Below are 15,462 nucleotides of genomic sequence, written 5' to 3' on the forward strand. Positions count from 1 at the left end.
GTTACGTTCAGACTCACCACTTTCATTGATTTGTCCTGCCAGCTTTGGTCCAACGTTAAAAAACCTAATTATTATTATTATCGTATGTTGTTTTTTTTTTTCTTTCCTATTATCAATAAAATAAATAATCAGGAAATGAAAACCGTGCAAAATACCGCTGGATGTACCAGAAATTGGAAGAATTACGTCTTCCGAAACCACATTGGGTCCAGAATGGGTCCTCGGGTTTGCAGGAAGGACGTTCTGTGATACGCTGAGATCCAGGAATGAATTTCGAAACATTTATTACACACTCTAGCTTTAACTGCACAACAAGGATGGATAAATGGATCGATGAAAGCAGCGAGATAAACAGACAAAACATGAAGAATGAGTAGTGGCCAACGAAATGATGGTGACTACCCCACCCTAACTCTACACTTCCATGCATGCACACGCCAGTCACGTGCAACCGTCCTCCTCCTCGTCTGGATGTCTCCCACATAACAACATGTAATAATAGCAGTTAATGTCAGTTTAAATAATCTGGATCATTTTCATATTGATTATCCTGTTGGTCATAGTCTGAATATTGAAATGTCTTTAATTCCCTCTTGCTGCCAACATCAAGCCCTGTTTTATGTGATAGTTATAAATATATGAGCAGTGAAAGACAGGAGTTAATAAAAAAATCACTGAAAACATCTTCAGCTCTTTACTTTCATGAAACTTCTTTTATACTTTTTCATGAAATTACCTTTTTGTTCCTCTTTTGCCAACAATGTCTCATTGAAACTGTCTTCTGGGACCAAGTCTGCCCCCCATCCTGAAAAGAAAAGAAAGTTCCAGAGCTGCATGAAGCTCTGATGCTGCCAGACAGGAAGGAGTCTGCTGGGGAAACAGAAGTTCTGGCCTCAACTTCAGAACAGATTCAGGAGCTTTCCACTCTGTCTGCGTGGGGTTTGGACAAACTGAGCTGCATGTTGGGAAAAACTGGAAATCTGCGTGAATCCTGGACCATGTCCTGTAGTTTCACCACCTGGCCTCACGGTGTCGCTGTTGCTCCACGCGTCAGCCCACTGCTCGTCTCGCGCCTCTGCGGCTTCCCGCCGGCAGATTGTCCGATCCAGAAGTTTATTTTCAGTGCTTGACATTGATTGAAGCATTAAGCCTGCAGCGCCAACAATACTAATGATTTCCCGACTTGTTTCAGCCAGCAGGTATTTCTCCTCGTCCTCCTTCTCGCTCTTCTTCTGCTGACATCGATTTCCCTGCAGAGGAGGCGACTTGGCGGCTCCGCAGGCTGCATCTATTCAGGTTTTAAAACAACAAAAAATGAATAAATAAAGGTCCTGTGATCCTCCACAGGTCGCTCAGTTTGCCACACATCTGGATCATCCGTGTTGTTAAAAACCAAACCCAATTTATGGGAAAGAATCAAATGTTGTGATAAAAACAGAACTGCATGTTTCATTTCAAAGCCGAAGAAGAAATGGAGACAAAACATTGCGTTTTAGATTAAAATGGAGAAAGAAAATCATTTTTAAAACCGGGGAAGACAATCTAATAAAAGCATTAATCAATAGTTGATCGAAAGGCATCAAGACGTTATTGTTATTGATCATGATGAATAATAAACAGGTGCCGTCCAGGTGATGTTGTGGGTTTGTGAAACAAAACCAATGTTTCTATGGAAAATGCAGGTTTTGTTTGTTAAACCAACAAATGTTTTTTATTTGGATTTATGGATTTTTAATTTGTTTAAAGTCTGAGTTTGTGACTGATTTTGACAGAGAAAAATGTTAAATTCTGTTTTTTTGAAAAATATCAATGGATCTTTATGATGATGCTGTTTTTGTTATTGGTTTTCATTTAAAAATGAAGCCAAGCTAAAAATCGTCGGCATGTAGAAAAGCTGTTTGTTGGACTGAAGAGATGAAAAAAGGTCTGAAGCAACACCTGTAAAGAAAAACCTATTTTAAAAAAGGTGTTTTTATTTGGGTTGAGATCATTTCAAGTCTAATTTTTATCTGGATAACTTGAAGAGTAACAGAAACACGGTCTTCAGATAAATGAGACCAAGTTTTACAGGATGAGCAGAACCTGCAGGTGGAACAGGTACATTTATCCACATGAGCAGAAAGCAGCTTCACCAACAGGGACGTGACATTTCCTTCTGGAAGGGAAACATGCAAGTCTAGGATGTGTGGTTGGGAAGGATGGAGCTCACACGTGGCTGTCGGAAAGTTTTCTTTTTTAAGTTAGAATTAATCATAAAATGACCGTGAAGTTTGGTTTTGGAGGAGGATGGCTGCTGGCGGGAACGAGCTCCTTTCTGTCTGTTTAAACAGGAACTAAACACACAGCTGTTTTCAGAGGTGCTTTAATTAATCCGGGGACAATCCCCCAAAGCCTTAAAGGATCCCCCAGACCTGGGATTACGACCTGATGGAGTCACCCAAAGGGAAGGTTACTCAGCCCAGCGTCAGCCTCCTCCAGCGTCCAGGAGTCACACTGAGGCGCCGCAGACACCCAACCGGAAGATGATGCTCCATGAAAGGGACATTATCAGTGTTTATCCACTTCTGCTGAGGTTATTTGAGGTCACGGGACGATGAACTTTAAAGATGTTAATAATCTAATTATTAGGTGTGTTTAGATGTATCTTATCCCTTTCTGACATGAGTTAGTTTTACATGACGGCTCAGGTCCAGCGCTCACTAGGACGCTGTTTCACGTCTTCCCCCATTTTGTTATGAATATTAAACCTTCAAATATGCATCGAGATCAAGGTTTGAAAAGGAAATTAGACGTAGAGCTGTGGTTCCCAACCTGGAGGGGTTCCCCTGGAAATCTGAAGGAAGTTGAGTTGAGGTGGAGTCGCTTCAGAGTTTTGGGAACTTTGGGAATTTTGCAGCATGTGACGAATGAAACTTGTGATTGATCTCATTATGATAAAAAGCAAAGTTAGATGTTGGGATTGGCTTAACTTTGGTTTTCTGAGAGGAAAGGAGTCAGAAAGCTCCGTTTACGGAGAGAAGCAGCTGAAGAAAGCATTAAAGCAACTTGAGGCTACTGGGAAAACTGGGTGGGAACCAGTGATGTGGAGACTTCATGCAGACATTTTTCTCCAGATGGAGACCTTTCCAGCCAGGTTTTTGATTCAGTCAAAGAGCTTTTATTTCTTGCATTGACTTCCAGAGGTTTAGTTTCAGAGAGAACTTGCGAGATCGAGGTTAAAGAAAATTTTAACTTTTTGTCTTTTAATTGATTTTTTGGGGGAGTTTTATTCCAAACAAGTCATTTTAAAAATGATAATGTCATTGACATCGTAGGACATTCATATAAGCTTAAAGGAGACCTGAAATGCTGGATTTAGTGTCAGGGTTAGCTTACAGGTTGTAAAATAAGCACACATGCATATATTACCAATTCAGTAATCAATGAGAGAAAACACAAAAACATTTCTAATGAAAGTTTTGTTGACGTGAAACTGGATTTTAAACCTTTTGACAGAAGACAACTGTAGCTAATAGTGTTAAATGGAATATGTGCTTGTGCATAAGTAATGATTCAGCGCTGTAGGGAAGTGAGTATTCCGGTTCCCCCCACCCCCACGTAGCGTTAGGTGTCCATAGCAACTGGCTGTCTGGCGAGGCCTTTGAGTATACTGGTAAATAAAAGTGATAGTTTAGTTTTTCTGCGTGTGAACTCATCTCTTTCAGGTCTACAGGAAAAAGTTTTTCTCGTCACACGGTGACATCATGTTACCTGGAAACGTGCCGTAATTCTGCGGGTTTGCGGCCTGCCGGCAGACTGGCGTACTCTCAGACTGCATCAGGAGTATTCCCGTATCTGCGGGGACAGCAGCACGTCCCACGCCAATGACTGAGAACTACCAATCACGTCCATCCAGTCGAGTGATGATGTTAGAACCAGGACCATGTAAGACCTCAGTCCTGGTCCTTGACGGCTGGTCTCCTGCTGGTTTTCCATTTGTTCCTGTTGGAAAATACCCAACACAGACCCAGACAAGCTCTGCTCATGTCTGCTAAATGCACATTGATTTGAATCCGGTGTGTTGCAGCAGGGAAAACCTGCAGGACAGCGGTCCACCAGGATTGAGGATCCCTCATGTAAGATCTGCGTTTGGTGGGAAAGACCTTCTGTTTGGAAGAAGTGTCAGACTTCCTTCAAAAGTTGGTCCTTGTGTCCCATTACGTCCGGCGCATTCAGCCATCCAGGACAGCCGCCAGGTATCTGCACAGTTTGTTTTTTCCTAGTCACCCTAAAATAAACCATCCAGAACTTTGTCCTTGTTAAGAACCCAAATAAAGCAACATAGGTCCATCCAAGAGCACCTTCCTCCAAATGTCTCAAACCTGTCAGATGTCTCTCGAGAGAACCGGCTGAGGTCCAATCCCCAACTGGTCCTCTGAGACGCATCTTGTTTACGGTGCTTAACAGGCCTCAGCGTTGGAGATTCAAGCTGGACTCATCTCTATTTCACCGACGTACTTTGGCCGTGTCATTCTGAGGCTTCGTGGTTCTCCGCAGACCAAGGGAAATGGGGGTCATGCCATTTACCCGCAGGGTCGGCGGGAGATTGGCTTCATTTTTAACTTCCTAACGTCACAAGTTTCCATGTTCAGTGACTGACAGGAACAAACACACACACACACACACAAACACAAACACACACACAGTCAGCAAGTCTGAGACGGCAAGTTTTACACGAGTCTGTTTTACTCCCTGTTTTTACTCCTCCGTTTGTTTATTTGTCTGTTTGTTTGTGTTCGAGATAACTCCAAAAGTTCTGGACGGGTTGTCATGAAATCTTCAGCAGTTGTTGGAAATGTGAAGAGGAAGAACTGGGTGGCGCTCCGGATCACCGTTTGGATCCAGGATGTTTTTAGAACTGTGGCCCTCGGCGGAGGTTTGTGCTCGCCGGTTGTTTTTCTGGTATTAAATATGTTTTTTACTGGAAACAGTCGATGCTAAATGCATCCTTGAGGCATCTGCTGCACTGGTCCTGTGCATGACTGACTCCATATAACGCACAAAGTCTGCTGGTTTTCAGCGATGCATGAAAACGTCACTTTGTATCTAGATGTTATGGTGTTCTGCAACTGCTCTGTTCCTGCTACGTGAAGGAACCACCTGACACCACACTGCTGCCCTGATTGGCTGAAGCTTCACGTTTCATGCCCTTAACAGAAGTAAAGTGTCTGATCCTCCACTTCTCAGATCTGCTTTTAGTTCTAGGAAAAGCTTAGAGACACTGCGTGACTTGATATGAGTATTTTCACTCTGCAGCTCCTACATCTGGTATTTTTACATCCAACAAAGCGTCGTCACTAAAACCTGGTTGCTTCTGAAATATGAAGTTTCAATGACAAGTTTATTAAACTGGATGAGAAGTTAAATGAAGCTGAAAAATCTGACTTCTGGAAGTTTGGGAAGATGTGAAACTTCTTAAGTTCCTCGGAAATTTGATAGGCTACATCTGTCCCTGGAGGCATCAGGAAGCTGGTGTCCCTGAAGGCATCAGGAAGCCAATGTCCCTGAAGGCATCAGGAAGCTGGTGTCCCTGAAGGCATCAGGAAGCCGGTGTGGACGTGGGATGAACTGATGTTCCTGAAGGCATCAGGAAGCTGGTGTTACTGAAGGCATTTCAGGGACTGGTTTCAGGTAAAAGTAGCAGCTGCTGGGTAACTAGTTTTAAACACAGGGATGAGCAGGAAGAAGGGAAAGGTAACATGACACCAACATTTCTCAAGCATCTGTATATTTATTTAAACGTTTCCACTCCACCGTTCATGTTCAGGTGTGTATTTACCAACAACTATATTAAAATTAAGTTTCATCCACTCCATACATTTTATTAAAAGTAACACTAAACTTAGCTGTTTTTTTCTGACACTGGAACAGGAAACGAGCTGGTAATGTGGTGTAAGTATGTTGTTAGCATGTAAGTATGTTGTTAGCCTGGTGTAAATATGTCATTAAGATGTAAGCATGTTGTTAGCATGACGTAAGTATGTTGTTAGCATGGTGTAAATATGTCATTAAGATGGAAACATGTTGTTAGCATGATGTAAGTATGTTGTTAGCATAGTGTAAATATGTCATTTGCATGTAAGCATGTTAGCATGATGTAAGTGTGTTGTCAGCATGGTGTAAATATGTCATTAGCATATAAGCATGTTGTTAGCATGATGTAAGTATGTTGTTAGTATAGTGTAAATATGTCATTAGCATGTAAGCATGTTGTTAGCATGATGTAATTATGTCGATTAGCGCAATGTAAGTATGTTGTTAGTGTTGTGTTTGTGATGTGTAAGCCTATTTTTGGCATGATGTAAATATGTTAATTAGCACGATATAAGTATGTTGTTAGCATGATGTAAATATGTTAATTAGCACGGTGTGAGCAGGGTGTAAATATGTTGTTGTTTCGGTGTAACTATGATTTAACATTGTGTTAGCTTGGGGTGAGCATATTGTTAGCATGGTGTAAATATTAGGGGTATGAAAATCCAATCAAATATTTGAATATCAGGATTTTAAAATGGATTTTTTTTTTTGTTAAACAAATTAATTTAAAAAAATCCATCATAAAGTTTTTGTCAATTATATTGTTTTATTTATCTTTTTACTTGTCTTCTTGGGCAATATAGTAGCTGAATGATGGTCTGGCTCCTGTGTTGTATTCTCCTAATTGAAATTTTTTTTTAAAAAAAGAGACAAGCAAAAACTAGTTTTGTACATTTTGTTTTTTGGTTTGAATCTACAAAATTAAGCAATATAGAGGAGTTGTGAGAGTCAGCACCCAAAAAAATTGGAATTGGGACTAAAGCACATCATCACAGCCCTAGTAAATATGTTGTTAGTGTGGTGTTGGTATGGTGTAAGCCTGTTGTTAGCATGGTGTAAGCATGTTGTTAGCAGGGTGTTAGCCTGGTGGAAGTATAGTGTTAATTTGGTGTAAGTATGTTGTTAGTGTGGTGTTGGAGTGGTGTAAGTATGGTGTAAGTACATTGTAAGCATATTGTTACCATGTTGTAAGCATGATGTAAGCATGTTATTAGCATGATGAAGGTATGTTGTTAACATGGTTTAAGTATGTTGTTGGCATAGTGTAAAGATGTTTTTAGCATGTTGTAAGCATGGTTTTAGCATGATGTAGATATGTCATTAGTGGGGTGTAAGCACATTGTTAGCATGATGTAAGTATGTTGATTAGCATCTTTTAAGCATAGTAAAACTATGGTGTTAGCATAGTGTAACCATGTTGTCGGCATGGTGTAAGTATCTTGTTAGTGTGGTGTTGGTATGTTGTTAGTGTGGTGTAAGCATGTTGTCATCATTTTGTTACCATGTTGTGAGCATGGTCTTAGCATGGTGTAAATTTTGTTGTTAGTGTAGTGTTAGTTTGGTGTAAGCATGGTGAAGTATGTAGTTCGCATGATGTTAGTTTGCTATTACCGTAGTGTAAGCATGTTCTTGGCATGTTGTAAATATATTACTGGCATGTTGTAAACATGGTTTTAGCATGGTGTATGTATGTTGTTAGTATGGTCTTAGTGTGGTGTAAGCATGGTAACATGTTGATTGCACATTATATGTATTGTGTTAGCATGGTGTAAACATGTTGTTATCATGGTGTAAGTATGTTGTTTGCGTGGTGTTAGTGTGGTGTAATATGGTGTAAATATGTTATTAACATGAACTATGATGTAAGTATGTTAAGTATGGTGTTAGCATGGTGTAAGTATGTTGTAAGTTTGGTGTTTTCATGGTGTTAGCATGATGTAAGTATGGTGTTAGTATGATGTTAGCATGGTGTAAGTATGGTGTTAGCATGATGTAAGTATGGTGTAAGTATGGTGTTAGCATGACATACTTCATGCTAACATCATGTTAGTATGATATTAGCATGATGTAAGTATGGTGTAAGCATGGTGTTAGCATGGTGTAGTATGGTATTAGCATAGTGTTAGCATGGTGTAACCATGGTGTAAGCATGGTGTAGTATGGTATTAGCATAGTGTTAGCATGGTGTAACCATGGTGTTAGCATTGTGTTAGCATGGTGTAGTATGGTGTTATCATGGTGTAGTATGGTGTAAGCATGGTGTTAGCATGGCATTTTCCTCTATCAGGGGAGAAATGCAGGTGAGGATAGAAACATCTATTTTATTGTAATTTATTCAGGCAGAGTAACAGACGCAACATTTCTGACAGCGGGGAGACGTTCTCTGCGGTTCACTAAGAACATGAAGATAAACCTGAGTATTGTGGAAATGGATTTATTCTGGGTATGACTTTATATGGGCCGAGCTGCGGGGGTTAAAAGGTTAAAACAATTTAACAGATTATATTGTTTTGCCAAGACAAAGATCTACCAGGACATCACCTGCGCACAGAAGGACGAGAGTTTCTGGGGAATGGGAAAAACACATGGAGTCTGATTTAACCCACGAGAACCCAGGGGAACGTCTGTGATCTATGCAGTTTGTGAGACATTCAGCATCGCTTTAGGTACAAACTGCTGAAAATGAAATCTGATGTTTGTCTTCTGCTGCTTCATGGACACCAGAAAGCAGGGAACACTATCAAATGTTAACAAATCATATGGTAATAAATGGTTGATAACCCTAAAAATGTTGCTTCTTTCTTTTATCTATAAGTTAGTAAAGGGGACAAAACAAATCTTCACGTAAAAAAGACTTTTCCTGTCATTTCTTCATGGGTTGGCTTTTTATGGGTTAACGCTTCAAATGTTTTCTGCATGAATAAAAACTTTACATCTGCTTGCAAAGAAAGAATACATAGTGTTCAGAATAAACATATTTAATAAATCATATTTCACATGAGGCTGGAAATGAGAGGAATCAATGTTTTGTTGTGGTGTTTCAGGTGATACACACTCCTTCCTGTAAATGTCACTGTTCCGGGGCTGTTTACTTAGTTTTAATTACTTCTGTTTTCCCATCATGTGTAGAAAAACATTGAATAAACGCTTGAGTTGAACTGAGTCTAGGCTACCTGACCAGGTAAGCTCACGGCCTTCCTCGTGCAGCAACCGGGTGTGTGTGTGAACTTTTCTCTGATCAGGAATAAATCAAGATAACATGCATAGGTTGTAATTAAACTCTTTATTCTTTGAAGAGGTTTTTCTCTTCCTCTCTGCAGCCCCTCCTCCACCCTCCGCCTCCTCAGCTCTGTGTGGATGTTGTCGCAGTCCGACCGACAAGCAGGAGTTTCCTGCAACACAGCGGGCATTTGCGGCTCCGAAGTCTGCGTCCCGCACACACTTCTCCGTCTTCCGTGCGCAAAACCGCAACAATAATAAACAAGCCAACCAGCCCTACGTTTAGTTTGCGCGAGGACACACAGTCTGAAAACAGACCATAATAAGTAAAAACAGGCGATCAAACTGAAGGAGAAGCGAAAAATTTCCGCTGCACAGAACAGAGAAGGTACATGTGATTTACAGGCAGATGTCACACAAGAAACATAATTTCAAATCATTTTACATCATAATATATTATATACTATATATATATATATATATATATATATATATATATATATATATATATATATATATATATATATATATATATATATATATATATATATATATATATATATAGATTATAGATTATATATATTATATATAGATAGATACTGTATATATTATAATGTAAAATGTTTTGAAATTATTTTTATCATTTAAAAATTATTTCATTTCATTATTATTATTATTATTATTATTATTATTATTATTATTATTATTATCATCATCATTATTATTATTATTATTATTAGTAGTAGTAGTAATATTAATAGTAGTATTAGTAGCAACATGTCATTCCTGCGCGGCTCAACATGTTCGCGCCGCGTCGTTGCGGCTGCAGCTTCTCGGGATTTTAGTTCCAGTCTGATGACAAGAGGATTCTGGTTTTCAGAAGGTAAAGAAATAAATCCTCAGTGTGCATCTCGCTGAAAATAAATTATAAACCTTTCAAGTTTTTATTACATACAAAGTAAAAAAACAAGTGGTTCTTCTATGAGTCAATTTTATGAATTAATTTTTGTTCAAAAATTCCTCATTTTGTGTAACAGAGAAATTAAAAACGGTTTGTTTCGCATCAGATGAAAATATCTCTTCTGTCCAGATTAATATAAAAAATAAAAACTTTCTCCTCAAAACACAACGTGTGGAATCAATCAGCGTGCGCGTGCACGCTTCGATCAGTCTCCAAGCCTTCTTCTAGTAATGTTCTTACAGAGTGGAAAATCATCTGCTGCCTTACTCACAGATAATAATAATAATAATAATAATAATAATAATAATAATAATAATAATAATAATAATAATATTAATAATAAGTGTCATTATTATTATTATTATTATTATTATTATTATTATTATTATTATCATCATTGTAGCAGTTTGTATGTTTTAAGAACAACATATTTCCATGTAAAAATAAAAACATCAGTTCAGTAAAATATGAACATTTTGATGACTTTTAACAAACATTATTTTTATGCAGTTCTTCCCACTTGGCGCAACTTGAGCCGCAACCCGCAAACCTGCGTGAGCAGAGGCCGCAGTGGAAGTGTCCCCGGCGGCGCTGCGTGGGGACCCGTGGGCTTCTTTCTGAGTCGGTGGAGTTTTTAAGAGCAACTTGAGGCCGCAGAAAGAGCCGCGCGCGCAGCATCCGCAGCGCAAACTGACTGCGGGATTTCTGCTGGAAAAGCTGCAAATAAACAAACAGCTGCAGATGTGTTCATAATGTTGTTATCAGAGGAATGGAAGTGATGCTGGACGGATGGAGGGGGGGTTGACACACACACGCAGAAAGGGAACTTTCCACGCAGGAAAGTGTGTTTGCGCCTCTCTGCTGTATTTCTGCACATTTCCAACCAGATGAACGTTTTTATTTATTTATATTTCTGTTTTAGAAAACACTGTGATGTTTGGTCTGCTGCGACGTGACCCCCCCTCCACGACCCCCCCAGCCGCGTGTCCTGTCCGTGTCCGTGGCCTCCGGACTCCTCTGTTTATTTTCCCTCCAGTGGAAATGTAAACAGGTTTGCAGATCCGGAAGGGAAATATTTCAGTCTGAGGTGTGTAAACGGGGGGGGGGGGGGGGGGGTTCGCGTGCACGGTGTGTGTGCGTGTGTGTGTGTGGAGGGGGGGGGGGGGGGGGGGGGGGGGGGGGGGGGGGGTTGACTGATGATTGGACGAAGGATTTTCTGTGCTGCAAAAAGTTGGAGAACAAGAAAGGAAAAGTTTGTTTTGCTTTTAAAGCAGAACCAAGATGTCTGACCTAGTCCAGGTCCTGACTGGTCCTGGTCCTGACTGGTTCTGGTCCTGACTGATCCTGGTCCTGACTGATCCTGGTCCTGACTGGTTCTGGTCCTGACTGATCCTGGTCCTGACTGATCCTGGTCCTGACTGGTCCTGGTCCTGACTGGTTCTGGTCCTGACTGATCCTGGTCCTGACTGATCCTGGTCCTGACTGGTCCTGGTCCTGACTGATCCTGGTCCTGACTGGTCCTGGTCCTGACTGATCCTGGTCCTGACTGGTTCTGGTCCTGACTGGTTCTGGTCCTGACTGATCCTGGTCCTGACTGGTCCTGGTCCTGACTGGTTCTGGTCCTGACTGATCCTGGTCCTGAATGGTCCTGGTTCTGACTGGTTCTGGTCCTGACTGGTTCTGGTCCTGACTGATCCTGGTCCTGACTGGTCCTGGTCCTGACTGGTTCTGGTCCTGACTGATCCTGGTCCTGACTGATCCTGGTCCTGAATGGTCCTGGTTCTGACTGGTTCTGGTCCTGACTGGTTGTGGTCCTGACTGATCCTGGTCCTGAATGGTTCTGGTCCTGACTGGTTGTGGTCCTGGCTGATCCTGGTCCTGACTGGTTCTGGTCCTGACTGATCCTGGTCCTGAATGGTTCTGGTCCTGACTGGTTGTGGTCCTGGCTGATCCTGGTCCTGACTGGTTCTGGTCCTGACTGATCCTGGTCCTGAATGGTCCTGGTCCTGACTGATCCTGGTCCTGAATGGTCCTGGTCCTGACTGGTCCTGGTCCTGACTGGTCCTGGTTCTGCCTGGTCCTGGTCCTGACTGGTCCTGGTTCTGACTGGTCCTGGTCCTGACTGGTTCTGGTCTTGGTTCTGGTCCTGACTGGTTCTGGTTCTGACTGATTCTGGTCCTGACTGGTTCTGGTTCTGACTGGACCTGACTGGTTCTGGTCCTGACTGATCCTGGTCCTGACTGGTCCTGGTCCTGACTGGTTCTGGTCCTGACTGATCCTGGTCCTGACTGGTTCTGGTTCTGACTGGTCCTGGTTCTGACTGGTTCTGGTTCTGACTGGACCTGACTGGTTCTGGTCCTGACTGATCCTGGTCCTGAATGGTCCTGGTTCTGACTGGTCCTGGTTCTGACTGGTTCTGGTTCTGACTGGTCCTGGTCTTGGTTCTGGTCCTGACTGGTTCTGACTGGACCTGACTGGTTCTGGTCCTGACTGGTCCTGGTCCTGACTGGTCCTGGTCCTGACTGGTTCTGGTCCTGACTGATCCTGGTCCTGACTGGTTCTGGTTCTGACTGGACCTGACTGGTTCTGGTCCTGACTGATCCTGGTCCTGACTGGTCCTGGTCCTGACTGGTTCTGGTCCTGACTGATCCTGGTCCTGACTGGTTCTGGTTCTGACTGGTTCTGGTTCTGACTGGACCTGACTGGTTCTGGTCCTGACTGATCCTGGTCCTGAATGGTCCTGGTTCTGACTGGTCCTGGTCCTGATTGGTCCTGGTTCTGACTGGTCCTGGTTCTGACTGGTTCTGGTTCTGACTGGTCCTGGTCTTGGTTCTGGTCCTGACTGGTTCTGACTGGACCTGACTGGTTCTGGTCCTGACTGGTCCTGGTCCTGACTGGTTCTGGTTCTGACTGGTCCTGATCCTGACTGGACCTTCTGGTCATTCTGGGTGAAATCAGGACTTTCTGAGGCGCGAGCGCCGCGGAAGGAGGCTGATATTTTTTGCAGCGTGCTTGGCGGATGTGCGTGTTTCTCCGCGCGTGCTGATTGGCTGATCAGCCAGAGAACGCCTCGATGTTTCGTCCTGATTGGCTGGAGCTGGAGGCTCCGACCAATCAGGTCTTCTCTCCTGGCTGCGGCTTCCTAATTAATTGCAGCTATCTGTCTCCTATCGATGTGTGTGTTAGTGTGCGTTGTGTGTGTTTCCCCTTTTTCTCCCCAAACCTAACATGAAATAGTTTGTTGGGTTCTACTTTCCTTCCTCCCGTCATCCCCCCTTCCTCCCTTCCCGTCCGGGTCCGCTAGAGGAGGCAGGAGCCGCAGAACCACTTCCCCCCTTCCTGCTCGGTGATGTTGGACATGGGAGAACGCAAAGAGGTGAAGATGATTCCCAAATCTTCGTTCAGTATAAACAGTTTGGTTCCCGAGGCCGTGCAAAGCGACAACCAGAACCAGAACCTCCACCGGGCCGGCGGCGCCAATGAGGCCGAGCAGAAAGCCCCCCTGCCCGCCGTGAAGAAGGCTGACCCCCGGGGTGAGTCTCCGGGCCCGGAGGGCTGTCCGGAGGAGAAGGAGCAGCAGGAGGAGAAGCAGGAGGAGAAGAAGGACGCGGAGAAGAAGAGCGGGAAGTATGAGAAGCCTCCGTTCAGCTACAACGCGCTCATCATGATGGCCATCCGGCAGAGTCCCGAGAAGCGGCTCACCCTCAACGGGATCTACGAGTTCATCATGAAGAACTTCCCGTACTACCGGGAGAACAAGCAGGGCTGGCAGAACTCCATCCGACACAACCTCAGCCTCAACAAGTGCTTCGTCAAGGTCCCGCGGCACTACGACGACCCCGGCAAGGGGAACTACTGGATGCTGGACCCCAGCAGCGACGACGTCTTCATCGGCGGGACCACCGGGAAGCTGCGCCGCCGCTCCACCACGTCTCGCGCCAAGCTGGCCTTCAAGCGTGGCGCGCGCCTGACCTCGGGGCTCACCTTCATGGACCGGACCGGCTCCCTGTACTGGCCCATGTCTCCGTTCCTGTCCCTCCACCACCCGCGGGCCGGCGGCGCGCTGGGCTACAACGGGACGTCTTCAGGGTATCCGGGCCACCCCATCTCCTACAGCACCATGCTGACCCAGAACATGAACAACAACCACTCGTCGTTTCCCTCCTCCAACGGACTCAGCATGGACCGGCTGGTCGGCGGGGATCTGCCCTACGCCACGCACCACCTGACGGCCGCGGCCCTGGCGGCCTCCGCGGTGCCCTGCGGCCTGTCCGTGCCTTGCTCCGGGGCCACCTACTCCCTCAACCCCTGCTCGGTGAACCTGCTGGCTGGACAGACGAGCTACTTTTTCCCCCATGTCCCCCACCCGTCCATGTCCTCACAGACCGGCGCCGGTGGCGGCGGCAGCTTGCAGGCTGCCCGGGCTTCAGCCTCCAACTCCCCGCAGGCTCCGTCCTCTTCCTCGCTGCCTTGTGACTCTCTGAGGCCGGCCCTGTCCGCCTCTCTGCCGGCCTTCTCCTCGGGACTTTCCGGGGGGTTGTCTGACTATTTTGCACATCAGAACCAGGGGTCGACCCCGAACCCGCTTATACACTAACACCCCCCCAAACATCCATCCCTCCATTAGTCCATCCATCCATCCATCCATCCATCCATCCATCCATCCATCTATCCATCCATCCATCCATCCGTCCATCCCCTTTTCAACCCCTGAAGGAGTAAAAATCTTAAACAAGTGAAAGCTGAAGATTTTACAGTGAACATTTCAAATGTAAAAAAGACAAATTATTATAAACTTGTGTAAAAAGAAGCGACTAAAACTGCAGAACAAAGAGATCAGCACTGAGAAACTCGCAGAAAGCAGCACTGACATTTCCAGGTATTTTTATTATTATTATTATTATTATTATTATTATTATTATGGCTTCTTCTTCTCCTCCTTTTCTTCTTCTTCTTCTGCCACATTTCCTCCTGCTTTTTTAATTTCTGTGTACATAATGTCGTTTACTGTAAATGTCCGGGCTTTGTCTTTGTATAGTGTCAGTCAGTGACGTGCAATGTGATCTGAGGAGCGACACAATGATGACAGATGATTGTTGTCCAGGAGGCATGATGAAAAATAGAATTATCTGCATTTTAAAAATGTTTAGTTTTGGGATTTAAAGAGCACATAATAATAACAATGATGATAATAATAACAATAATAATGATAATAATAATAATAATGAGAATAATAATAATAATTAGAATAATAACAAACACTTTATCAACTGTAAATCCAAATTATTATTATTATTATTATTATTATTATTATTATTATTATTATTATTATTATTGTTGTTATTATTATTATTATTATTATTATTATTATTATTATTATTATTATTATTATTATTATTATTCATATGGAGATATATCCTAAAAAA

General features: G+C 43.4%; 1 protein-coding gene across 1 annotated transcript; it reads left to right on the forward strand.

Annotated features, from left to right (window-relative positions):
• Nucleotides 1–13,385: 13,385 nt before the first annotated feature.
• foxg1a (forkhead box G1a) lies at nucleotides 13,386–14,633 on the forward strand (the record flags this gene model as incomplete). Its single annotated transcript, XM_079262165.1, has 1 exon — nucleotides 13,386–14,633. One exon carries the CDS (start codon nucleotides 13,386–13,388, stop codon nucleotides 14,631–14,633), a length of 1,248 nt encoding a protein of 415 aa, XP_079118291.1.
• Between the last annotated feature and the right edge of the window lie 829 nt (nucleotides 14,634–15,462).

This window comes from Telmatherina bonti, assembly GCF_933228915.1.
Source record: "Telmatherina bonti genome assembly, chromosome: 22".
NCBI lineage: Eukaryota > Metazoa > Chordata > Actinopteri > Atheriniformes > Telmatherinidae > Telmatherina > Telmatherina bonti.